General features: G+C 39.5%; 1 protein-coding gene across 4 annotated transcripts in view; it reads right to left on the bottom strand.

Moving 5' to 3' along the window:
• Positions 1–428: 428 nt before the first annotated feature.
• The window catches only part of LOC140076642 (uncharacterized), a 47,763-nt gene continuing 27,687 nt past the window's right edge, over positions 429–20,504 (bottom strand). Inside the window, exons 16-32 of one of the 4 annotated variants that reach the window (XM_072123258.1) lie at positions 19,696–19,896; positions 15,170–16,047; positions 14,712–14,851; positions 13,160–13,288; positions 10,979–11,310; positions 9,895–10,028; positions 9,587–9,715; positions 8,704–8,951; positions 8,155–8,323; positions 7,848–8,049; positions 7,635–7,765; positions 6,982–7,148; positions 5,898–6,052; positions 4,332–4,538; positions 3,676–3,770; positions 3,180–3,304; positions 429–1,173 (exon numbers count right to left, since the gene is read on the bottom strand). In XM_072123258.1, the coding sequence (XP_071979359.1) occupies positions 914–1,173; positions 3,180–3,304; positions 3,676–3,770; positions 4,332–4,538; positions 5,898–6,052; positions 6,982–7,148; positions 7,635–7,765; positions 7,848–8,049; positions 8,155–8,323; positions 8,704–8,951; positions 9,587–9,715; positions 9,895–10,028; positions 10,979–11,310; positions 13,160–13,288; positions 14,712–14,851; positions 15,170–16,047; positions 19,696–19,896 (3,702 nt within the window). In that variant the 3' untranslated portion in view covers positions 429–913. The remainder of the gene's footprint in view (positions 1,174–3,179; positions 3,305–3,675; positions 3,771–4,331; positions 4,539–5,897; positions 6,053–6,981; positions 7,149–7,634; positions 7,766–7,847; positions 8,050–8,154; positions 8,324–8,703; positions 8,952–9,586; positions 9,716–9,894; positions 10,029–10,978; positions 11,311–13,159; positions 13,289–14,711; positions 14,852–15,169; positions 16,048–19,695; positions 19,897–20,504) is intronic. The other 3 variants (XM_072123283.1, XM_072123267.1, XM_072123275.1) reach the window with 3 other exon arrangements.

Genomic DNA, 20,504 nt, shown 5'->3' with positions numbered 1-20,504 from the left:
TTTTGGGACACGGCGATACCTAATGTGTCTGTGATTTTTACTGATTATTATGTTTTATATCAGTTCTAGCGAAAGGGGGGTGATTTGAATTTTTAATATTTTATTAATTTTTTTTATTTTTTAAACTTTTTTTTCACTAATTCTTAGACCATCTAGGGTACATTAACCCTAGATGGTCAGATCGTTTCTACCATATACTGCAATACTTCTGTATTGCAATATATGGCATTTTTGCAGCTCATTCATTACAATCTGCAGAAGCCATTAAGCCTCGGGTCAAACAAAGACCCGAGGCTACCATGGCAACCGAACTTAGCCCGTGAGCCATCTTCATACATTCGCTGTACCACTGCGCCGTAGAGCTACGGCACAGAGCGTTAGCTTTAAATTGACCTAAATAGGTTGATGTTAGTTTATACAACTGGTGCACTGGTTTTTACTTTTAAGCAAAAAAAAAAAAAAAATTAACTGAGATTTTAGCAGACTGGGTTCATTTAATGTTACCCTTTTGTTCTCTAAATAAAATCTACTATCAAAATCCATCATGATAAACCATGGACACTTACTCATAGGTCCAGGCGCTGTCACTGTGGTAATCTTCTTATATTTGTTATCCATGGCCTCCTTACTTCTAAAATCTAAAATGCTAATAAGCCAGAAGGGGGAGTTACCAGAGCGCCTCCAATCTATAGCTTTACAGGCTGCTACACTGTGCAGGAGAACTTCCCTCCTCCCACTGTTTGAGATTAGAACAGGGAGAGGGAGAAGAAAGTAAGTACCCCTGGTTAATCATGATTCATTTTGACGGGTAGATTTCCTTTATGCTGCACTCCTACTTGTGCAAACAACATAGGCAGTATCAGAACGGATCCTCTGTTGGAGAAAAATGTCTGCTGAAATGTTATCACTTGCTTCAGATCTTCAAAAGCTGGTCATTTTCATCAGGTTCATCTTCACTACTTGTAGATTCTTCTCCAAATAGATCCGTCCCTACAAGGTAAGAGCTGTCCTTGTCTTTTGATGCAATCTTCAGGGTGATGAGTGAGGGTGTATCGCTCATGCCCATCAGGATTGTTTTTCTGTCAGCAGCTAAAGTTAAACAACAGATTTTACTATCAGGAGTAAAAACCGAAACCACATTTCCATTGTCCAGGTCCCATAAGCTAACGTCACCTATAAAAAGACAAAGCACATGAAAAAAATATATTGTGTCATATAAACCGTAGATATTTCTTATACATATGTAATATACAAAAGAGACACATTTGGATCAATTGGTTAGATTGATGTCCATATAGATAGATGACATGTAAAATACCTATGTGGATGATCATTCTAACTACAAGACTAAGTTTGGACCCATGAGGAAACAGGTTAGCTGCAAAAACCTTGGGCACAACTTCTCACTGATGCTCTGCTGCCCCCTGAAGTCCAATTACCCTTTGGCTTATACTTACTCCAGATTTATAGACAAATAAAGACTCCCCTTGAGTTAAAGATTTGCCTTACTTCAGATCTTACATTTTGTATGGTCCCTCTGCCTTACCGTCCCTCCCAGGCCCCACTCTATAGGACAGTGGTGGCGAACCTATGGCACAGGTGCCAGAGGTGGCTCTCTGAACCCTCTCATTGGGAACTATGTCTGTTGCCCCAGCACAGAATTCGCCAGACAGGACTTGAGGGATCATTCTGCAGGCCCAGGTAGCCCAGGACGTGAAGCATCTGGGTCTACCTGAGACTGCAGGATGAGAACATGTGGACATGGTCAGATTATCAGTGAAGATATTGAAGCTCCTGCTCTTGGCCCCACAATTCTTCCTGTTCAGAGAAGCTCCAATGGCAATCTGTATTTTCCCACCTTCTGTCAATGATATTGGTGTCCTCATGACCGTTGAAAGCTGTGGAATAGCACGGTGCAAGATTTTAGTAAATTAATGCTAGAATTGCTGTGTTGGCCCCTTGCACTAAATAAGTGGGTCCGGTTTGCATTTTGGGCACTCGGTCTCTAAAAGGTTCACAATCACTGCCATAGGAGGTCACATGTCGGATAGATGCTATGGCTTGTGGCTTGCTTTCTTTACTTTACATTTATTCAGCCTCCACAGGATTGAGAGTTTCCATTCTAGGTATCCAAATGTTTCTCCAAAGATGTCAGCATTACTGTCTAAGGGAGGTAGTCAGGTGACTCTGGATGAAATCTTAAAGTTTTACATTGTACTTATATGGTAACAGCTAGAGTACATAAATTCTGCTAGGCCTCATTTCCCCTCTGCTTTGGGGGTTGTGGAGACCTCCATATCTGGTGGACCTGTGCAAGGATTCAGCCATTTAGATCACAAATTGCCTTCTTGATATCTAATGTAATGCTGTAAGGACTAAACCTGGTGTTCTATTATTAGCTGTCTTTCCACCTCAGTGGCTCAGGTTAAGACTAGAATCTCCAAATTGAGATCTATGAGACACGATGGATTCCTTTCTTAAAACCTGGCAGCCCTGGTTTGATTATATTCAACCTCAAACATTTTTTTCCTCTATTGGTCTTTGGGTCTCCCCATCCTATTCTGTCCAGTGTGGTTATTCTGGCAATCCATGCACACACCTTCCCATCCCTTCTCTCTTTCCCCTTTTTATGTTCTTTCCTTTTATTTGAAATGTTATTTGTTGTGCGCAGCGGTTTCTGTGATTCAGGGCAATTATATGTTATTATGTTTTATCCATAAATGTATTATTTTATGTGGAGTTAAGTCAAGGCTCTTGATGTAGACGCTCTGTTTATCTGTAGATATTTGTGCCATATTTTCGTTTTTTGATGCTATTATTGTTGCTGTTCGCCAAGCCTTTGTTTTTTTGGATCTCGGATTATTGGCTAGTGGCAACTTTACAATACGACTCCTGCCTGCAAGTTTTTGGCACTGCGGACCAGTAGATTTCCCCACCACCCATTCTGGGGTAATTGGCTTACACTCAGGTGGCAACCAGGTGAGCCCCCCCCTTAATTGGGCTTTGATTTTCTTTACCACTTTTTCTGGAGGCATCATCCGAGGTGCTGTCCTCCGTTTGTTGTTTTCTTCACGTATGTAACACACTGTTTCATAATTAACAGTTGGGGTACCCACACCCTGATCCAAACCCTAAGCAGGTGGTACCACATTGGTATTCTCCGAGCTCTGAACGCTTACCTGACAGCAGGATCGCCTTTGATCCTCCTTCTATGATTTGTAGGTTGCTATTTACTGTAAAAGAGAGGTTTTCATATCCTGGGATTATTTTATGTTTGCGCCTAAAAGGATCCCAGACCTTTAGTCTATAAGTAAAAAGGAAATATATTGTTATTATACCAAAAGTAAAGAGCATAAAATCCCTAAACAATCCATGAACATGGCCATTTTCCCAGGTTTGCTCATGCAATTTTTGAAGCCAAAACCAGAAGTGAAGAAAGAGGAGAATGAGATATATACGTTCTCTCCCTTTACTATTTATTACTAGTTTTGGCTTCAAAGACTGCATCAGAACACCAAAACTATGTATGAGGGAATAGTCTGATAAATCTGCTATATTGTAGAAGCAAAATGGTGAAATCGGAAATTCTGTTTATTTAAAATGTCATAATTTAGCATCAGATATAAAACGTGGTGTTATGAAATTATCGTCAATAAAACACTTTCTTCCACTTACATGTTCCCAGAAGTAACCCCAAAAACAATCCTGTCTGCTCCGTCAGTGATAGCCATGCAACAAATATTTGGCTCATTTTTCAATCTTTTCTTTACCTACAAAGAACATACATACAGTCACAAAGTTATAAAAAATATACACGTGATCTACATAATAAGCAGCCCTCTCTAGGCCTTTAAATATCCGTGGTGGTATTAAGAAATATTTTAAGGACATAGTCTCTGTGCAAGCAGAGGCCCAAGCAGGGGCTGATTAAGACTGCCATGGGCCCTGGGCTATATGAATATTATAGCCCCTACAAGTCTGGAATTCACATCCTACAAATGGTACTAGAATCCAGCTTCTTGTCCAGTTTCAGTACCTTTGGGGGAATGGCTCTTATGTACATATGTATTGAGAGCAGGAACAGATGTCAGAGGATTTCATAGATGAAGTCTTATATGTACTCTCCTGAATGACTTGCTCTAGAAGGTAGTAGCAGTAGGGTTGTACAGATGAATGTGGTAACGGATTGCAAAATTTTATGTTTGGAGATGGATTTCAATATAATTTGGAATCTTGAGAATTTACCTACTCAGTACAGAAACAAAAATATTGATACATAAATTTTATCAACCACATAACACAGAGAGGCAATATTATGAAGAGTATATTACCATTCCATTCTGAAGATCCCATAAGGTGACATAGCTAGTTTTGTTCACATCGCAGTAATTGGAAAGAGCCAAGAAATCGCCATTGTATGTCAGAGCGGCATTGTGTAAGAAGAGCATGGATGTCTTGTCTTCCAGGGTATGCAGGTGACTGACAGTCTCCAGGCTAAACACGCAGAGGTGGTGTGCATAGTACGAGCATACTATCACCTGCAAAGTGTGGAAGCAATGGAAAGTCTTATAACTAAACCAAATACAATTATAGAAAAAGCTGTTTCTTTCTGTATTTAAAACAAAGTGGGTTATCTATCATAATTTTCTATTTTTTTCTTTTTTGGGTGTTTAGCACCTTCTTTGCGCCTATTTCACAGGTTGATTAAAATTGTTTAATACATTGTGCGCCCAAGATCCTGCATGTGTCGCTCCCAGCTCAGGTCCGCCGGAGTTCACCATCTTCTTCCCGGTGCATGTAAGTGCATGTCTTGCGACACAATTTAAATTTTAAATCCTGCGCTTAGTCCGGATCAGTCTGATCGTCCGACGCCCCCCATCCGATTTGTGTTGCATGAAAGCCGGTGCTGATGCGCAAAAAACTCCGACGTTAGTGCAGTCCGTGGACCCCTAGTAAGTAAGCCCCATTGTTTTTCCATATGAAATGGCCGGAAATTACTGCTTTTCCCACAGTTATCCTGTGGTAATAAACACTGAATCCAGGTGGTCAGGGAGGAATAAATAGAGGATGTCTGGCTGCTGCTACAAAAATGTGGAGATGGTCGTATCCAAGGACAGCTATATTGCTTCTAAGAGACAACATGGCTATATTTATGGTAAATTATCTTCACACAGGTAATTTTTTTAATACCACAAAATCAAGGAAATGTGTATATATCTTAGATTAATTAAAATAAATGTGAATGCCCAAATGAGAATACCCCTTTAAGGATAATGATTAAGAACTTGTAATGTTTTAAAAGATCAAAACGTGTAGGTCCTTCCTTCAGTTTGTGAATCGTTGCGTCCATTTATTGGAACAGTAAAGAATGTATTTTTAATGATCCTGAGTGCTAGATATTATTTTTGCACTAAAATTTTAAGGCTTCTAGGGTTTGATAAAGGACTCCACCCCCAGAATAATTTAATCTGGTGGGCAGACTGAACTCCAGTACAATACTGGTACCAGATACAACTCAGTGACAGATGTTACACTGTAAGAACACTTACACTTTTAATAAGAATAAGAATAATAAAGATTTTTAATAGTAATGAGAATTGAAGACAATCTACTATTTTTGCAATTAAATTTTGTGGCTTCTGGGTTAATTTTTGGGGATTTCACAATTTCACAAGGAACCCCATCCAATACTGACACAACCCATCAGATTTGACACTGCAAGAAAGTGGCCATGATTTTGAGGTTCCAGACAAACATTTATAATATGTTGTATTCTAAAATGTTTACATCACCTCTAGATGATGCCTAGATGACAATTGTTTGTAAAACTCCTATTTTACCTATAATTTTCTAAGACCCTTCTTTTGTTTGTTGGTTTTTTTGATAAACCATATTACCTTTTCATTCTCACTCAAGAGATATTGATCAATAGCATTATTCTTTTCATTAGCCAACTGTTGGATCTTCTCAATCTCGTGCTTCATTTCTCTTTCTCTTCTGCGTCGTTTTGCTGTCTTAGTCTCGTTGCGTCTTTCCCATGGCGTGAGAATAACTGAAATTACAATAATACCTAACTTATTCCATAGAAAACACAAAATAAACTTTACAAAACATCAAATTAAATGAATGATATAATTGAAAAGATTATTTTGTAACTCATAATTTTATGGGTTTTTTTTCCGTAATCAAATGTGTACTAGGATTTTATCCTTACATTCTGGGGATCTCAGATCCTTATAAATAAAATGTTAAATTGGCCTTTAAAGGGTATGTGCAAATTTAAAGTTGTTTGAGATATACATGGATTTACTTGTAGAATCCTGCTGCAGCAAATTGCTGCAAAAGTTTTCGTGCTCTGAGGTGACACAAAATATATGTGCAAGTGAAAACAAAATATGTTTCCAAAAAAAAATTCCAGAACACTGTTCTTTTCCAAAGTTGTCACAAGTTGATCTACACGTTTCGGCTTGCGCCTTAATCCTGATCAGGATTTAGGCGCAAGCCAAAATGCGTTGATTGCTACTATGTTTTTGTCCATTGTGTGGTCATATATGGATTATCAATAAAACTTGAGACAACTTTGAAAAAGACCGTGGTGCTGGACATTTCTTTGGTTGTGCTGGATCCGAGCACCATTTGTTCCAATCAATGCCAAGGTAAAAGTGAGCTGATCCCACATGTTGCATATTACCAAGTGAAAACAAAGGTCTGGGAAGTAAGAAGACTCCTCTGGAGGCTTTACTATTAAAGATTGCCTCTGCAGGTGTGTGGAGACTTACAGCTATTGATGCTCCCCTGCTGGATTATGGGAAACTAGTTCACTACACTGTACTGACGAGATGCACATTGGGGGTCTGTTCCTTATGGTTTGGCTACCATGCCACATGATGTATTAGGCTTTGTTAAAAAAATAAAATTTTTCCTTATCCCATCCTGTAAAACGTATGTGCATATTTCCCAAGTGAAAACAAATGCATGTACCTGTCTCCGTCCCTTTCTTCTTTTGCTGCTTTATTTTTTTCTGAATATTTTCATTGGAAATTTCATTGTCTGCTAGAAACTCCACGGTAAGTGACTTGTCCTTGAATTGTGGCCTTAGTCTGTCCTTTATAAAACCCGTCTCCATATTCCAAATAACAAAATGATCTCTGTAAAAATGCAAGACTTGGGTAATTTATATACATGTATACACTTTTTAAAATTCTAGTATTATAAAATATTATTTTTATTCTGTTCTGCAGAGTATGTGGGTTAAAATCTCAAACATGACTTTCTGGTTGGAGGACTACCAATGCATACAATACAAGAAGCTAAATGTAATGGTCGACGCAGGAAGTTCTGTCTTTTTTACAAAAAAAATTCTTCCTGATACTACAGAGACTTTTTGATCCCAAAAATAAGAGATGGAAATTATGATTCATTTTGCTTAAAAAAACCAAGGGGAGAGAAGTTTGAGGTCTTTTAGGCCATAGTAGCCCCACATCTACTCAAACCTTTCCTTGACAAGTGTAGAACATGATTACCCAAATCAACATTTCCGCTAAATAGACTGGGCTTTGGCACCTGCACACTATTGCCCGGTGAAAACACCAAACCTTTATGTATATATTAAAAGACATAGAAGGTTCTCTCACCTATTCTCCGAGAGCCCCAAAAGTAGGCCATTGTTCAGGACCTTATATTCATGTTTGGGGCAGGGTATAACATAGAGGCCGGTCTGGCGACGCACATACTTTTTCTTCTGCAAATCATATGTTAGAAGAGTCTATGAAAACCAAAAAAAAATTATAATATTCACCGTATTCACAAAGTGGTTTCCTCAAAAACAACCGTAGATGACTTTTTACCTGAAATATTGGTCTAGGTGTGTCGGTAAAAGAGGCCATACCCCTGTCAGTGAGGATATAAAGCTTCATATCTCGAACCAGCACAATATCATTGCTTTCGACCAATCCTCGCTCCACACGTACTGCACTACTTTTACACTTTGATTTTACAATGTTCCACACAGTGATCACTCCAGGCCTCACACTTCTGCAGACCACGTATCTGTCCGGGGTAAAACAAGAGACATTTACAGTCATGTTTTACCATATTGCAGAGGACATACATGGCCTCCTGAGTAGATTGATCTTCTGTTACTTAAGATAATACCTGGGAAAGTTCTTCATTGTAACAAGCTCTTGAATCCCATTGGCCGCCTTGGCATTGTTCATGTTGACAGTCAGAGACTGGTCATTTATACGGTTTGCTAAATTCCAGGATCGTAAGACATTCTCTCCTTCACAGAAAGCTAGGCAGTATCGAAGATCAAAGCAAATTCCTACATTGACCGAGAACTATTATGAAATATTTGGAGTATGGAGATCGAGCAGGTGAATGGGTCTAAACTGGATGAACATAGTCTTGGAGATGTGGTAGAGGAAGGGACCACAGGTTAAATGCTATAACTCATAATAATACATCTATACTATGTTTAAAATTACTTGTACAGACATACAGCAACAGTTTTTTTTAAGTTATGGTATTCCCTACTGTCTCCTAATTTGAGGGAATAAACACTAAAACACTAAACTTCATTACCCAAAGAAAGGCACCCTTGTTTCCCATTTTATCGTACTTATCAATATACAAAGTAGAAAACAATAATATATCTCAAAAATCACCACATATCTCGCATACGGTCAGCGCGGTCCGACTTACCTCCCATTGGCACCGATGAAAACTTTGCCATGTGCTTATGATCCTCTGTTTCTAAATTCCAAATGACTATCTCTGTGGTATTAGAGTTTGGGAGCCGGGAAAATGCAATAACGTGAGATCCTTGACGATTTACAGCAAATTTAGTGATAAAGTCATTGCTGCAGCCCTTTACTGTGCGAATGTAGGCAAAGGTGTGCACACTGAAGAGCTCGATGTGCACCATGTCATGTAACTTTGGTGAAGGATACCTGTGGAATAGAGTTAGGTAAGAGCATACTTCACTCATAGGGTCAGTTACCCATCTTCTGAATATCCAAAACTCAGCTTTCAAAAACAATTTACCAGGGGAACCATATGTGAGTTACACATATAGGCCAGATATAGTGAAAAAGAGAAAAAATCTCTCTGGTCTCTCATGGCCTAAAGTACCCACCTGTGTACTAGAACACATAGGATAACAGGACATCTATAGTCATGGGCTGCACCCAAAGCCATCATAACTGGGACATACAATAAATGTCACTTTAAAGACCAGACAAGGTGGGGAGTTGACCCAACAAGTGTAAGGCTGTCTCCATCATAGTATACAGAAGTTGTGAGAAAATTTCCTATTACCCTGAAACTAGAATTGAGCTACATCTCTGGAGCCAGAATAACTATTTTGGAGACCACCAATTTCTTGATAGCTGGGGGTTGCACTTTTAGGTTTTCTGATACTGGGTGATGTAATACACTGTCTTAGTGTTACTTATTGTAATTTCTTACTTTTATTTCTACTCCTAGAAATATTGCAACTCTGAAAGTGTAATCTGGAACAGAAAAGTTCTACACTCCTGGTTTATAACTCTACCGTAATTAGGAACATTTAGCATAATTCATATACCTGCAAATTAGTAGGAAATATTCTTTGGTTACAGCCACACCTTGAACTGAAGCCACCGGATCCTGTGCAGTAAGTTTGGCAACAACAGCTCCTCGTCTGGCATTTAGTACCATGGCTTCCTTCCCACTCCTGTCACAAAGAGGAAACAAAAGATAATTCTTCTATTACACAATCCTTTGCCTAAAATTAGACAATGTTTGAAAAGTTAGTGACCAGTTAGTCATAGATAAAACGTATCCAAGTTATTTTACACTGTACTATAGCCTGAAGTACAGCTTGATCCATACAATATATTGTGCTTTGCTCACCTGTAGGCAAATACAATGTACTCTTTAAATGAGTTCCTGGAGACCAGAATAGAGTGGTTTTTATGTACTGGCATTTCATCTGCAGGGATGTCTACCTGATGAAGAAGCTTACAGGAGTCCGCCAAGTCAAACACCTGGAATACATAACATTATGAATATATAAATTCCAAAATAAATGTTAGATATTTTAAGTATATCACATTCCCCCAACTAAGAGTCACATTGGAGTTGGAGGCTGTGTTAGAAGATTCCATTGCGGACTCTGAAACAAGCAGCATAATAATACATTTTACTGCAGTAATTTAATGGGGCTTATTTACTAAGGGTCCCACGGCCGCATCTTCGTTGGTTTTCCCACTTTTTTGGGGATTGCGCCAGGGATTGTGTCGCATCTGATCGGATTTTGGCGTATCGGCACAAGCTTTCATACGACAGAAATCTGGGGGTGGGCCGATTCAGACAAACCACAGGATTTAACTTTGAATTTGTGTCGCAAGGTCAAGCACTTACATGCACCGGGAAGAAGAAAGTGAACTCTGGCAGACCTGATTGGGGAAGCGACAGATGCAGGATATCGGGCGCACAATCTTAGTGAATCGCGGTAGCTGTGCATTGGAGTTGGGGAACGCACCTCAGGGATCACGCAGGGACAGGTAAGTAAATCTGCCCCAATGGGGCAGATTTATCAAGCAGTCTGAAAGTCAGAATATTTCCAGTTGCCCATGGCAACCAATCACAGCTCAGCTTTCATTTCACCAGTGCTCATGAATATTTTAAAGGGGAGCTGAGATTGGTTGCCATGGGCAATTGGAAATATTCTGACTTTCAGACACTTGATAAATCTGCCCCAATGTGTCAAAATGACGGACACCATAATGGAAAAACCTTTGGCCTCATTATAGTCAGGGAGGTGCGCTGAGCATCATTGGTGTCCATAACATCACAAATATGGTACTTAAGAAGGACATAACAATGCAAAGTAGAGTAGAAGAAGAAGATTTGCTGCAGCAGTCTTATAGAAGATCTGTATTTAGAAATACTTTGTTTTCCAGATTCCAGTTCTATAGGTGTTCCACTCACTAACCTTTACTAAATGGCTTCCATCAAAAAAAGCCAAAAGAAGTTGCCCTTCCTTAGCAGTTGTCAGTATAGGGGCATCTAAACAGTCGCTGTCAGCATAGACCATTTTCTTAAATGAGAGGTCCCATATCTGGAAGCTGTGGTCCTGTGTGATGGCGACTATCCTGTTCTGCATACACACAGTGATGGAGTCAATGTTCTTTCCAATGCCATGAAGAGTGAAGACAGGTTTCCCCACTACGAGGTCCCAAACCTTCAGGGATCCATCTCTGGAAGCTGTCATTGCCTGCATATCAGTCTGCGCTTCTGCAACCGCAGTAATACAATCGGTGTGACCTATACAACGACAATGCAGTTATTATATTATAGTTGTAATACGTAACACTAAAGAATATGTATCTTGTGATTTGTAGTATCAGTATAACATCCCTATGATTAGATTGTGAGCCCCATGGGGTCAGGCAGGATTTGGCAAGCTCAGTGCAGCGCCATGTAATCTGTGTGCGCTATATAAATAAAGGAATTATGATTATGAGGCGTTGCTGCTATTATAATAATTTTCACACGGATAAAAGGGAACATAAGGAAACAACTTTTTTTTTTTCTAACACAAACCCCTGGGACCTAACAAACCCCTAGTAATACATGGAAACATAAGAATACCTTGTGAATTTTTTAAAATTATTACGGCATTTAATACATGGCGAAGAGGTTATAAGAAGTATGTATACCTCACTCAAAATGTCATGAAAAATACATGAAAAACTCTAGAGTGGTATACGTGACTAAAACATAACCTTTTAATCAAATCTTACATAAAAACAATCACCAAATTAGTAAAGTGGGTGGGAAGTGCCACCAAGGCGAAGGTGGCACTCCTCACCCACTTTATCATTTTCATACATTGTATGGGATAAATTGTGTAATATATAAAAATATAGAATATTTCAGCTGCAGCGATGCTAATTATATCTATTTTTTGTTGTGTTTTTTGAACATCATTTTGCTTTTATTTTTAGTCTCACTAAGGTATTGGAGGAGCCACAGCATCTAAAGAGTTAAAGGACTTGTCCAGTTTCAGCAAATAAATATTACTGTGTGCATAATGAAAAGTTGTACAATTTTTCTGATATACTTTATCAATTCCTCAAGGTTTTCCAGATCTCTGCTTGTTGAAATTCAACAGGAAGCGTCATTGTTTACTTCCTGTGGAAAGAAATCTGCCCCTGGTCAGGTGATGTCACACAGGTGCCTGGCTCATTATATCACACGGCTCTGATTACTCTGTGTGACACTAACGAGCCGTGTACACTTGTCACATCACATGACCATGGCCAGATTTCTATCCACAGGAAGTAAATAATAAAGCTTCCTGTTGAATTTCAGCAAACAGAGATGTAGAAAAAACGTGAGAAATTGATACCAAAATATATAGCAACAATGGATTACTGTTTACTATACATACAATCATTTTTATTTGATGAAACTAGAAAACCGCCTTAAATGTCTGTGATGTTAGACATCTCTGATTATGGAGACACAGATATGGCATCAGCCCGGTCTTTAGACTGCACCATATTTTCTGTAGGCTTAGATGTATAGTGGATGCCACCAAAGTTTATATATAATATAGAGACATTGGGGGTCATTTACTAAGGGCCCGATTCGCGGTTTCCCGACGTGTTACCCGAATATTTCCGATTTGCGCCAATTGTACCTGAATTGCCCCGGGATTTTGGCGCACGCGATCGGATTGTGGCGCATCGGCGCTGGCATGCACGCAACGGAAATCGGGGGGCGTGGACGAACGAAAACCCGACGTATTCGGAAAAACCGCCGCATTTAAAAACCGAAAATGTGTCGCTTGGGAAGCGCTTACCTTGACCTGGTCCAGCTCGGTGTATTCCGGCGCATTCAGATGATTTTCAGCACAGCAGCGCCACCTGGTGGACGGCGGAGGAACTACCTTCATAAATCCCGTCCGGATCCGAATCCTGTTCAGAGAACGCGCCGCTGGATCGCGAATGGGCCGGGTAAGTAAATCTGCCCCATTCTGTTTTGCAGCTTGTATCATTACATGCATAACTATTTTCCACCGTCATTGGGTGAGATATCAATAATTTTGGAACATAGACATTGGTGGATATTATTTATAGAACATATGTAAAGATAAAGAACAATGTACCTGCTAAGATATCATAGTGTATCCCCCCAGGTGGCAGAAGACATGTGAAAGAAGGTATAAAAGTGGAAATAGAGGACTGCTGGCACTGAGACATCAAGGCTGGCAGCAAGGGATATTTCCTTGGATCACCTAGATTTAATAAAAGGTTTATTGATTTGTGCATTAACATAATTCTTCCAGACATACACATGTACAAGTACACAGTTTGGAATCAATGTGATTTTACGGTTCCAAGTTCAACCAGTGCTTTGCATTCTGCACCCAGATTTCTCAACTTACAGTGGAAATAATTTGTAAAAACTCCCAAAACTTCACAATGCTGATACTGTAAATCTCTCTGGGTAATCCACAGCATTAATGGTCCTGGTGCTCCTTGCCTAAAACAGCCTTTCAATGCTGATCCATCAAGTATGTTATGTACAGGTGCATAAATACAGCAGTAGCAGCCATAGCAGGCGCTATGGGGCCCGTAGTTTCATGGGGCCTCGTCATCTGACCTGACACTAAAGAATGGAGGATGTGCACCATTCTATACATATTATGCTGCACGTTGTATATCCTTATATGTATGTAACATATGTAATGTATATATGCTGTATATGTGTGTGTTATATACTGTACACTATAACATTTACTGTACTTTAGCCCTAGGCTACAATAAACATGTGTCTGCAATGAAGCTTTATTGATAATCCTGGTTCTTATGACAACCCAACATTTTTAAAATTGTCACAGAGACCAAAAAATTTCAGCGGTTACAATGATAAAATATACAGTTCCGACTTACATACAAATTCAACTTTAGTTTACAAGTTTCTTAACAGATCACATAATTTCTATGACTGTTCTATATATCTGAACGGGCATCTAATGATGTCACCAGTGTATAGGCTACCAGATGCACAGAACAGATGTCTGCAATAATCTGCTATGTGTGAACATACCCCATGACAAGACATTAATAAGGGAACCTGTCAGGTACTAATGGATCATTGGTAAAGTGTCCCAAATCTTCCTATATAAGGCTGCATTCACACGACCGTACATGGGAAGCAAGCTTGTGGCCATTTATACGGCAATAGGTGCACAGAGTGATACAGTGCCGCACACGGGGAAAAGATAGAACATACTGTATCCTATCTTTCCCCATTTCTACAGCCGTGAAGCGTACATTCTTATGGAGAAGGGAGGGGTCACCCCTCCCCCTCTCCAGCACGCCGGACATTTGCCTGCCTGGCCGGGTGGCGTTACTTCCATGTGAATGTAGCCTAAGCGCTGTCTGGGGCTAGTTAAGAAAAAACAGTTAAACTTACCTAGAGCCCCTGACAGTCATCATATATTGCTATTTGGGACACTAAGCCACTAATCCTCCTGTGGGGGATCGCGTATAAAACCATCCTAACAGATTCCCTTTTTTTAAAAAAAATTGCACCGTGTACAATCCATGTGCAGAATTGTGATATCATTGGGTAATGTAAGTATTTACTAAAACACATACGGTATGTCAGGATTGGCAAGAGTATTATTTCATTGGGTAAGAATTTAGTCCTACCAGGAGCCACAGGTTTATCTGAGGCATCTATCTGGTGCAGACGTCCTTTAAGCTGGGACGCCAGCTGACAGGGGTCTCTCTGCAGGACCTTCATGGATAACTGAAGAGTTTCAAAGAGAAGATTCAAGTCAAGCATTGGCCTGTCAATGAGAAATTACAGAGCATATAATAACATATAGACTTTAGATGATATATATATGATAATATAACAGTTAGAACCTGTAAAATTCCATGTGTTAAAAACTCTACAGTCTCATATATATAAGCAGCACAGCCAGGGGAGACTGCTGCAGGGACAGATTAAACTGAGGAGGATAGTAGGAAAACTGCTGGACAAAGGTAAAGAAAATAATAGGCAAAGCTATCATACATCACAAGAGCTATTAATTATTGATTGATATTATAAAAATAATTCATTTGCACATTAAATATTTTTATCAATATACCAAATGTCTTACCGCTCCGGATTCATGGCTGCTTTTATGTCTTCCAGGATTTCTACTACAGAGGTGGCCCAGGCTTTATGGAGCAGGTACTCATAATTGAATATGCACTCTGTCACCAGACGTGGTATCTGATTAGACTGCAACAGATGATATGATATTCCAAGGATTTTCCGAAGGTTAAATACATGAACACTTTGGTTTTCATGCTTTACAACCCATGACAATGGCATGATTGGAGGGATGTTATCACTTTCACTATGTCTATGGCGACTTTGACTTTCCAGATAGTAATTGGTGAATGCAGAGTGGATGGAGATATGGAAATCCTTTGACTTCACATATCTATTTGTACAAACAGTCCTAAAATGGCTGTGAGTCCAGTTAATGACATAGCTGTCATCTGTCCTTTGTTCCACCAAGTGCATCCCAAAGTCATTACGTAGCTTGATCCACAGCACTTCTGGAAAGACTGGCACAGCGATGCCCTGGTATTGTCGTATTTCATCCATTACAGATTGGTCAAGTGATAGCATATCTAGAAGTTCTTCTTGTGTTATGCCATTTCTAGCCAATGAAATGTAGGATGTAGTCTTTTTTATTACTTGGACGCCATGGTTTTTCTCTAATCTTGATAGGATGCCAGAATACATCTTGGTGATATTAGGATGGAGAAGGATTTCAGGGGTATAGGATGTCCATTGATGTGATTCCATGTACGCGCACTCTAGATAGAGTGGTAGAGGGCATGCAGTACAGGCCTCCAGCAGGGCTTCCATTTGGTGGCTTGTGAGTTTACGACAATCTCTATTCAGCCAAAACTCAATCATGTCATTTATTTCCAAAGAACTTAACGGTGGTATCTGAATTATTTTGGGCTCCAGAGCAAGTTTCTACAACAAAGTAAAATATAAATATGAAAATAGTCATATTATGTAAATATTATGCTGCACATTGTACAGGATAATATGTATAAAACATATGTGATGTATATATGCTGTATATATATATAGGTATTTCGGTGATGTGTATATGGTGTGTATATACTGTATGTGTGTAAATATGCTATGGAAAAAGGAAAATTAACATTGTGCTTCTAGGGAATTGTCTGCAATTTTAACTATGCAAAGTAGCAGATAGTATTAGGCAGCATCCCCAGAGACCCGTGTACCCATACCTTTATGGGTACACTGGCAGTTTTTTTGGTATTTTTGGTACTCCAGTGCACTGGTTTGTGAGATCCATTTCTGTACGGTTACTGCGCCCCCCCCCCCCCCGATACCATTCATTCAATGAGGAGGGGCTGTGCTGTGTTCAGTAAAGATATCTCATACACCAGTCCACCAGAGTGATCAGTGGTGCACCTAAGCTGCCGCCCAGCGCTTCCATTTTGATCTGACGAAGGGTTACTCCCGCCAATAAAATTTGTTGATTCTTAAACATTTTTGGTCACTGATGAGGATTCTGCATACTACTTGGTTACAAGCCACCCATTTAGCTCTCTGTTTTCCTATTTCTGTATACTTCTGTTGTGAGGAGGCATGGAGAAGACTGGCCTGGTGGCTCAATAAATGGGTGGGACTGACTGTGTCATGTCTGCTTGGCATGCACTAACACCTATTCACACATGATGTCAGCCTGGGCATGGAAAAAAACAACAACATGACACATTACTATTGGATAGGTGGTTGGGGGGATGTCTATGGTTCATCTCAGAGTGCAAACCACTTTTTGGTTATGAAGCAATTTAAGTCTATGGCTGTGATAGACAAACCACATTCCCTCTTTATAGGGATCTGAACATTTTTAGGGTTCTGGTATAGGAGTCTTCAAGTAAATGTGTATAGATGTTAATATGATTTTAGGCCATTTCTAACACAAGGAATATACCCACATTTTACAAGAAAAGATTTAGAAACATGACACAGCACAGGTCTATAAAATAGCAACCAATCACAGCTCAGCTTAGACTTTTCAGATGCATAATATGAAATTAAAAAGCTACACTTTGATTGGATGCTTGTAGACACAGAACTGCCACTAGGTGCTTTATTGTTGTTATTATTTATCCACGGATATAATGTAAAGATAAAAGTAACCCACCAATGGACATGACTAGTAAAGTTGTAACCAACCGCCTGGGATTACTCTCACGTTGGCAGTGCTATATACATGCTGCACAAACAGTGGCAGTTATGATGACATCATCATCCTGAGCCTTCTTGTGTCAATTGATCCTGACATCTTGAAATCGATGAGCTCAGATATATCGCTCTTCTCTCAATGAAGAGACCTTGTTACTACAATGAGGGGAATTTATTATGGCTTGAATGACATTTTTTGGGTGTATGAAGGGAATTAAGGAAAAAATTGATCCTACTAATTAACCTACTAAAGTATAGTTGCAGATATTGTGAAGAGGAATGTGTCTGGTGCTTGGTCCAGTCCTCTACCATCACATAAGCCTATAGGGCAGTGGTTCGCGAACCTATGACACAGGTGCCAGTGCTGGGGATCCTCCTACAGGCCCAGGTAGCCCAAGACGTGACACGCTGAGCTCTATTTTAAAGTGAAGCATCCGGTTCTATCTGAGACTGCAGGAAGAAAAGGTGGGCAGGGTTAGATTATCATTGGAGTTCCTGCTCCTGCTTGTCAAGGGAAGCTTCAATAGCAATCAGAATTTTTCCCTCCTTCTTTCAAGGATATTGGTTTCCTCAGTAACGTTGAAAGCTGTGACACAAGGAGCAAGAAGATTGCAATAAGTTACAGCTTGAATTGCTGCGTTGGCACTTTGTGATAAATAAGTGGGTTTGGGTTGCAGTTTGGGCACTCGATCTCTAAAAGGTTCACCATCACTGCTATAGGGAGAAGCGCTGCAGGGACAAACTGACATAAATATGGCAAAGGAGATGCCCTTGTTCCTTGCCCCTCATAGCGATCACACCTAAACCCTCTCAGTTGGTTCAAAGGAAATTTCTTCTTGCTATAAATAAAGTTGTTAATATCCAAAATGATTTCCTCCCAGAAAAATACAAAGGGGCAGATTTACTTGGAAAGTCGGAAACTGCACTAAAAGTGCTCTTTCCGTGTATAATGCTGGGTGGGCCAGATTTATTAAGATCGTGCGCCAGAAATCATGAATCTGTTGCTTCCCTGCCCGACAGAGTTCACCAACTATTTTGTGGTGCACCTTTAACATAGGGCGCGCAACACAATTTGCATGTTAAATACTGCGCTCGGTCCGAATCACTCAGTCCGACTAAATTATGTCGCAAGGAAGCCAGCGCAGCTGCTCCAAAAAAGGGTCGCCTGCATCACAATAGCGGCACAGACACTTCTTAAATACCTGTACAAGCAGTTTCAGCCTAGAAGAACGTGCACAGTCCGACAAAAGTGCGGCGCAAAGTAAATGTAAATGTGCCCCAATATCTCATGATACAATGTGTCTTCACTCAACCAACTGAGATCAACTGCAAAGGGGACCCTTCCCTTCCAATATGATGAATCACTGATAGGGATAGTGTCAGGAAATTAGGCTAGGTACGAGGTGCAGGATGTTCTACCTCTAGGAGGAGGAGGCGTCCTGTAGCTGAGCGTCTAGTCAGGGAATAAAGAGATACAGGGATAGTTATATTTATATATATTTAATTCCATTTTTTTTTAAAAAGTTTATTATTTAAAGAAGAGCGTTAAAACCATATAGGAAGGCTTGTCTTTGTAAATTCTCTGACAGATTTAACCTTTTTTCATTAGTAGTAATATTGAATAAACTTATATAAAATATTTAAAGTTGCTTTGCTGCAGTAAGAGAAATTGCGCATCTTGCCCACCGCCAGGGCATGCTATGCAGAGCTAAAGTAAGGTGATACATTTATACTTTAGGTATTGCCATACTGTCTTTGGATAGGTCCTGCACATTGGCCCTGACCTTAAGAACCAAAGATTTTCCTTTACTATGTTCGCCCTTCTTAGGCCATCACAATGTTTGGGATGAATGGCACTGGGATACACTGCATGGACAACACACTTATGGGCACCTTTCTGTTGTTTTCCTCAGGCAGCAGAGAGACTAAATTCACCACCAGTCCAAGTCCAGCTACAATCTGGGAATATAAATGCATTTTTTCCCAGCTCTGCTCTACTAACTAAATACACAAAGATGGTTACATAGCTAAGTAACTAACACAGCTTTTTCAGCTTTTTATGATCAAAATTGCAGACATATTCCCTTTCACTTACCAATCGTCATTGCAAGATAATAATTTAACAAATTTACATATGTTTTATACTTTACAAACTTGTATTAAAAACAACACGGTAACAATAGTTGCACATACCTGTAAATTTTGTATGAGAATTAATAAAAATGTATTTATTTTTTTGCATAATTTGTTTGAAGTCTGGTGTTTGTTCCCGTAGGATGTTTATGCTTTTTTACCGTCTTTTTTGGTTAATGCAGGATGGAGGAATTTACAGATGGGAGTACATATTGGTATTACTCTCCTCTGTTTTGGAAGTATTCCAGGTTTGTTAATACATACCTGTAAGTGCCTGAAGGAGGCACAGTCTGATGAGATGGAGACTACGAAGTATACATGTGGGGGAAGTTCTGATGGTATCCAGGACAGATGTGCTTCATTTTCTGATAATTCGTCTATACCATCCAAGATTACCATGAGAGGTCTACTTTCAGTGGCCAATTCCAATACAGTAGAGAACTCGTTAACCAATCCTTTAAGATTCTTAGAATATAAAAGTAACATTGTATCAATAATCACAATAAAACTTTTTTATTCACTACACCACTTATCATCTTATGTGAGTAGACAATTTACACAAAGACTCTCCTTGTCCCTTATATAAGTCCTATACCTTTTTTTAAGAAATCCTGCTCCACATCCTATAAACCTGCTCATCTTCTATCCTTCTTCCATATCCATAGAATGCAAATCACAGGTTTGGTATAAATATGCATCAGTTTATGGACAATAAAAAATTAGATTTATATATTTGTCCTTGCCCGGGCTGATCCACAGGACCAAATTTACAGTAATGGGTCACCCTCTAATCCCCTATAGTTTTTAAAGGCCTATTGTTTGTTTATAAAATAAAAATTAAGGTGCTAGCTATTATTCTTGGCTAAAAATGCATTCATGTTATATGTCTGATCACAAAATTCCAAGGTCCAGCTCAATTGTATCTAGGAAATACTTCCTTTATTAGTACAACTTTAGTGGACAACAAACATTAGCACTGTCCGCCACAGGCAAGCGCCTTTAATAATGGCATATGTCTGTAATCTAACAGTACATGGGACAAAATAGGGTAAAACTAAGAGAGTTGCAGTAGC

This window comes from Engystomops pustulosus, chromosome 1 (genome assembly GCF_040894005.1).
Source record: "Engystomops pustulosus chromosome 1, aEngPut4.maternal, whole genome shotgun sequence".
NCBI classification, from domain to species: Eukaryota; Metazoa; Chordata; class Amphibia; order Anura; family Leptodactylidae; genus Engystomops; species Engystomops pustulosus.
This window is presented reverse-complemented; position numbering and strand designations above follow the sequence as displayed.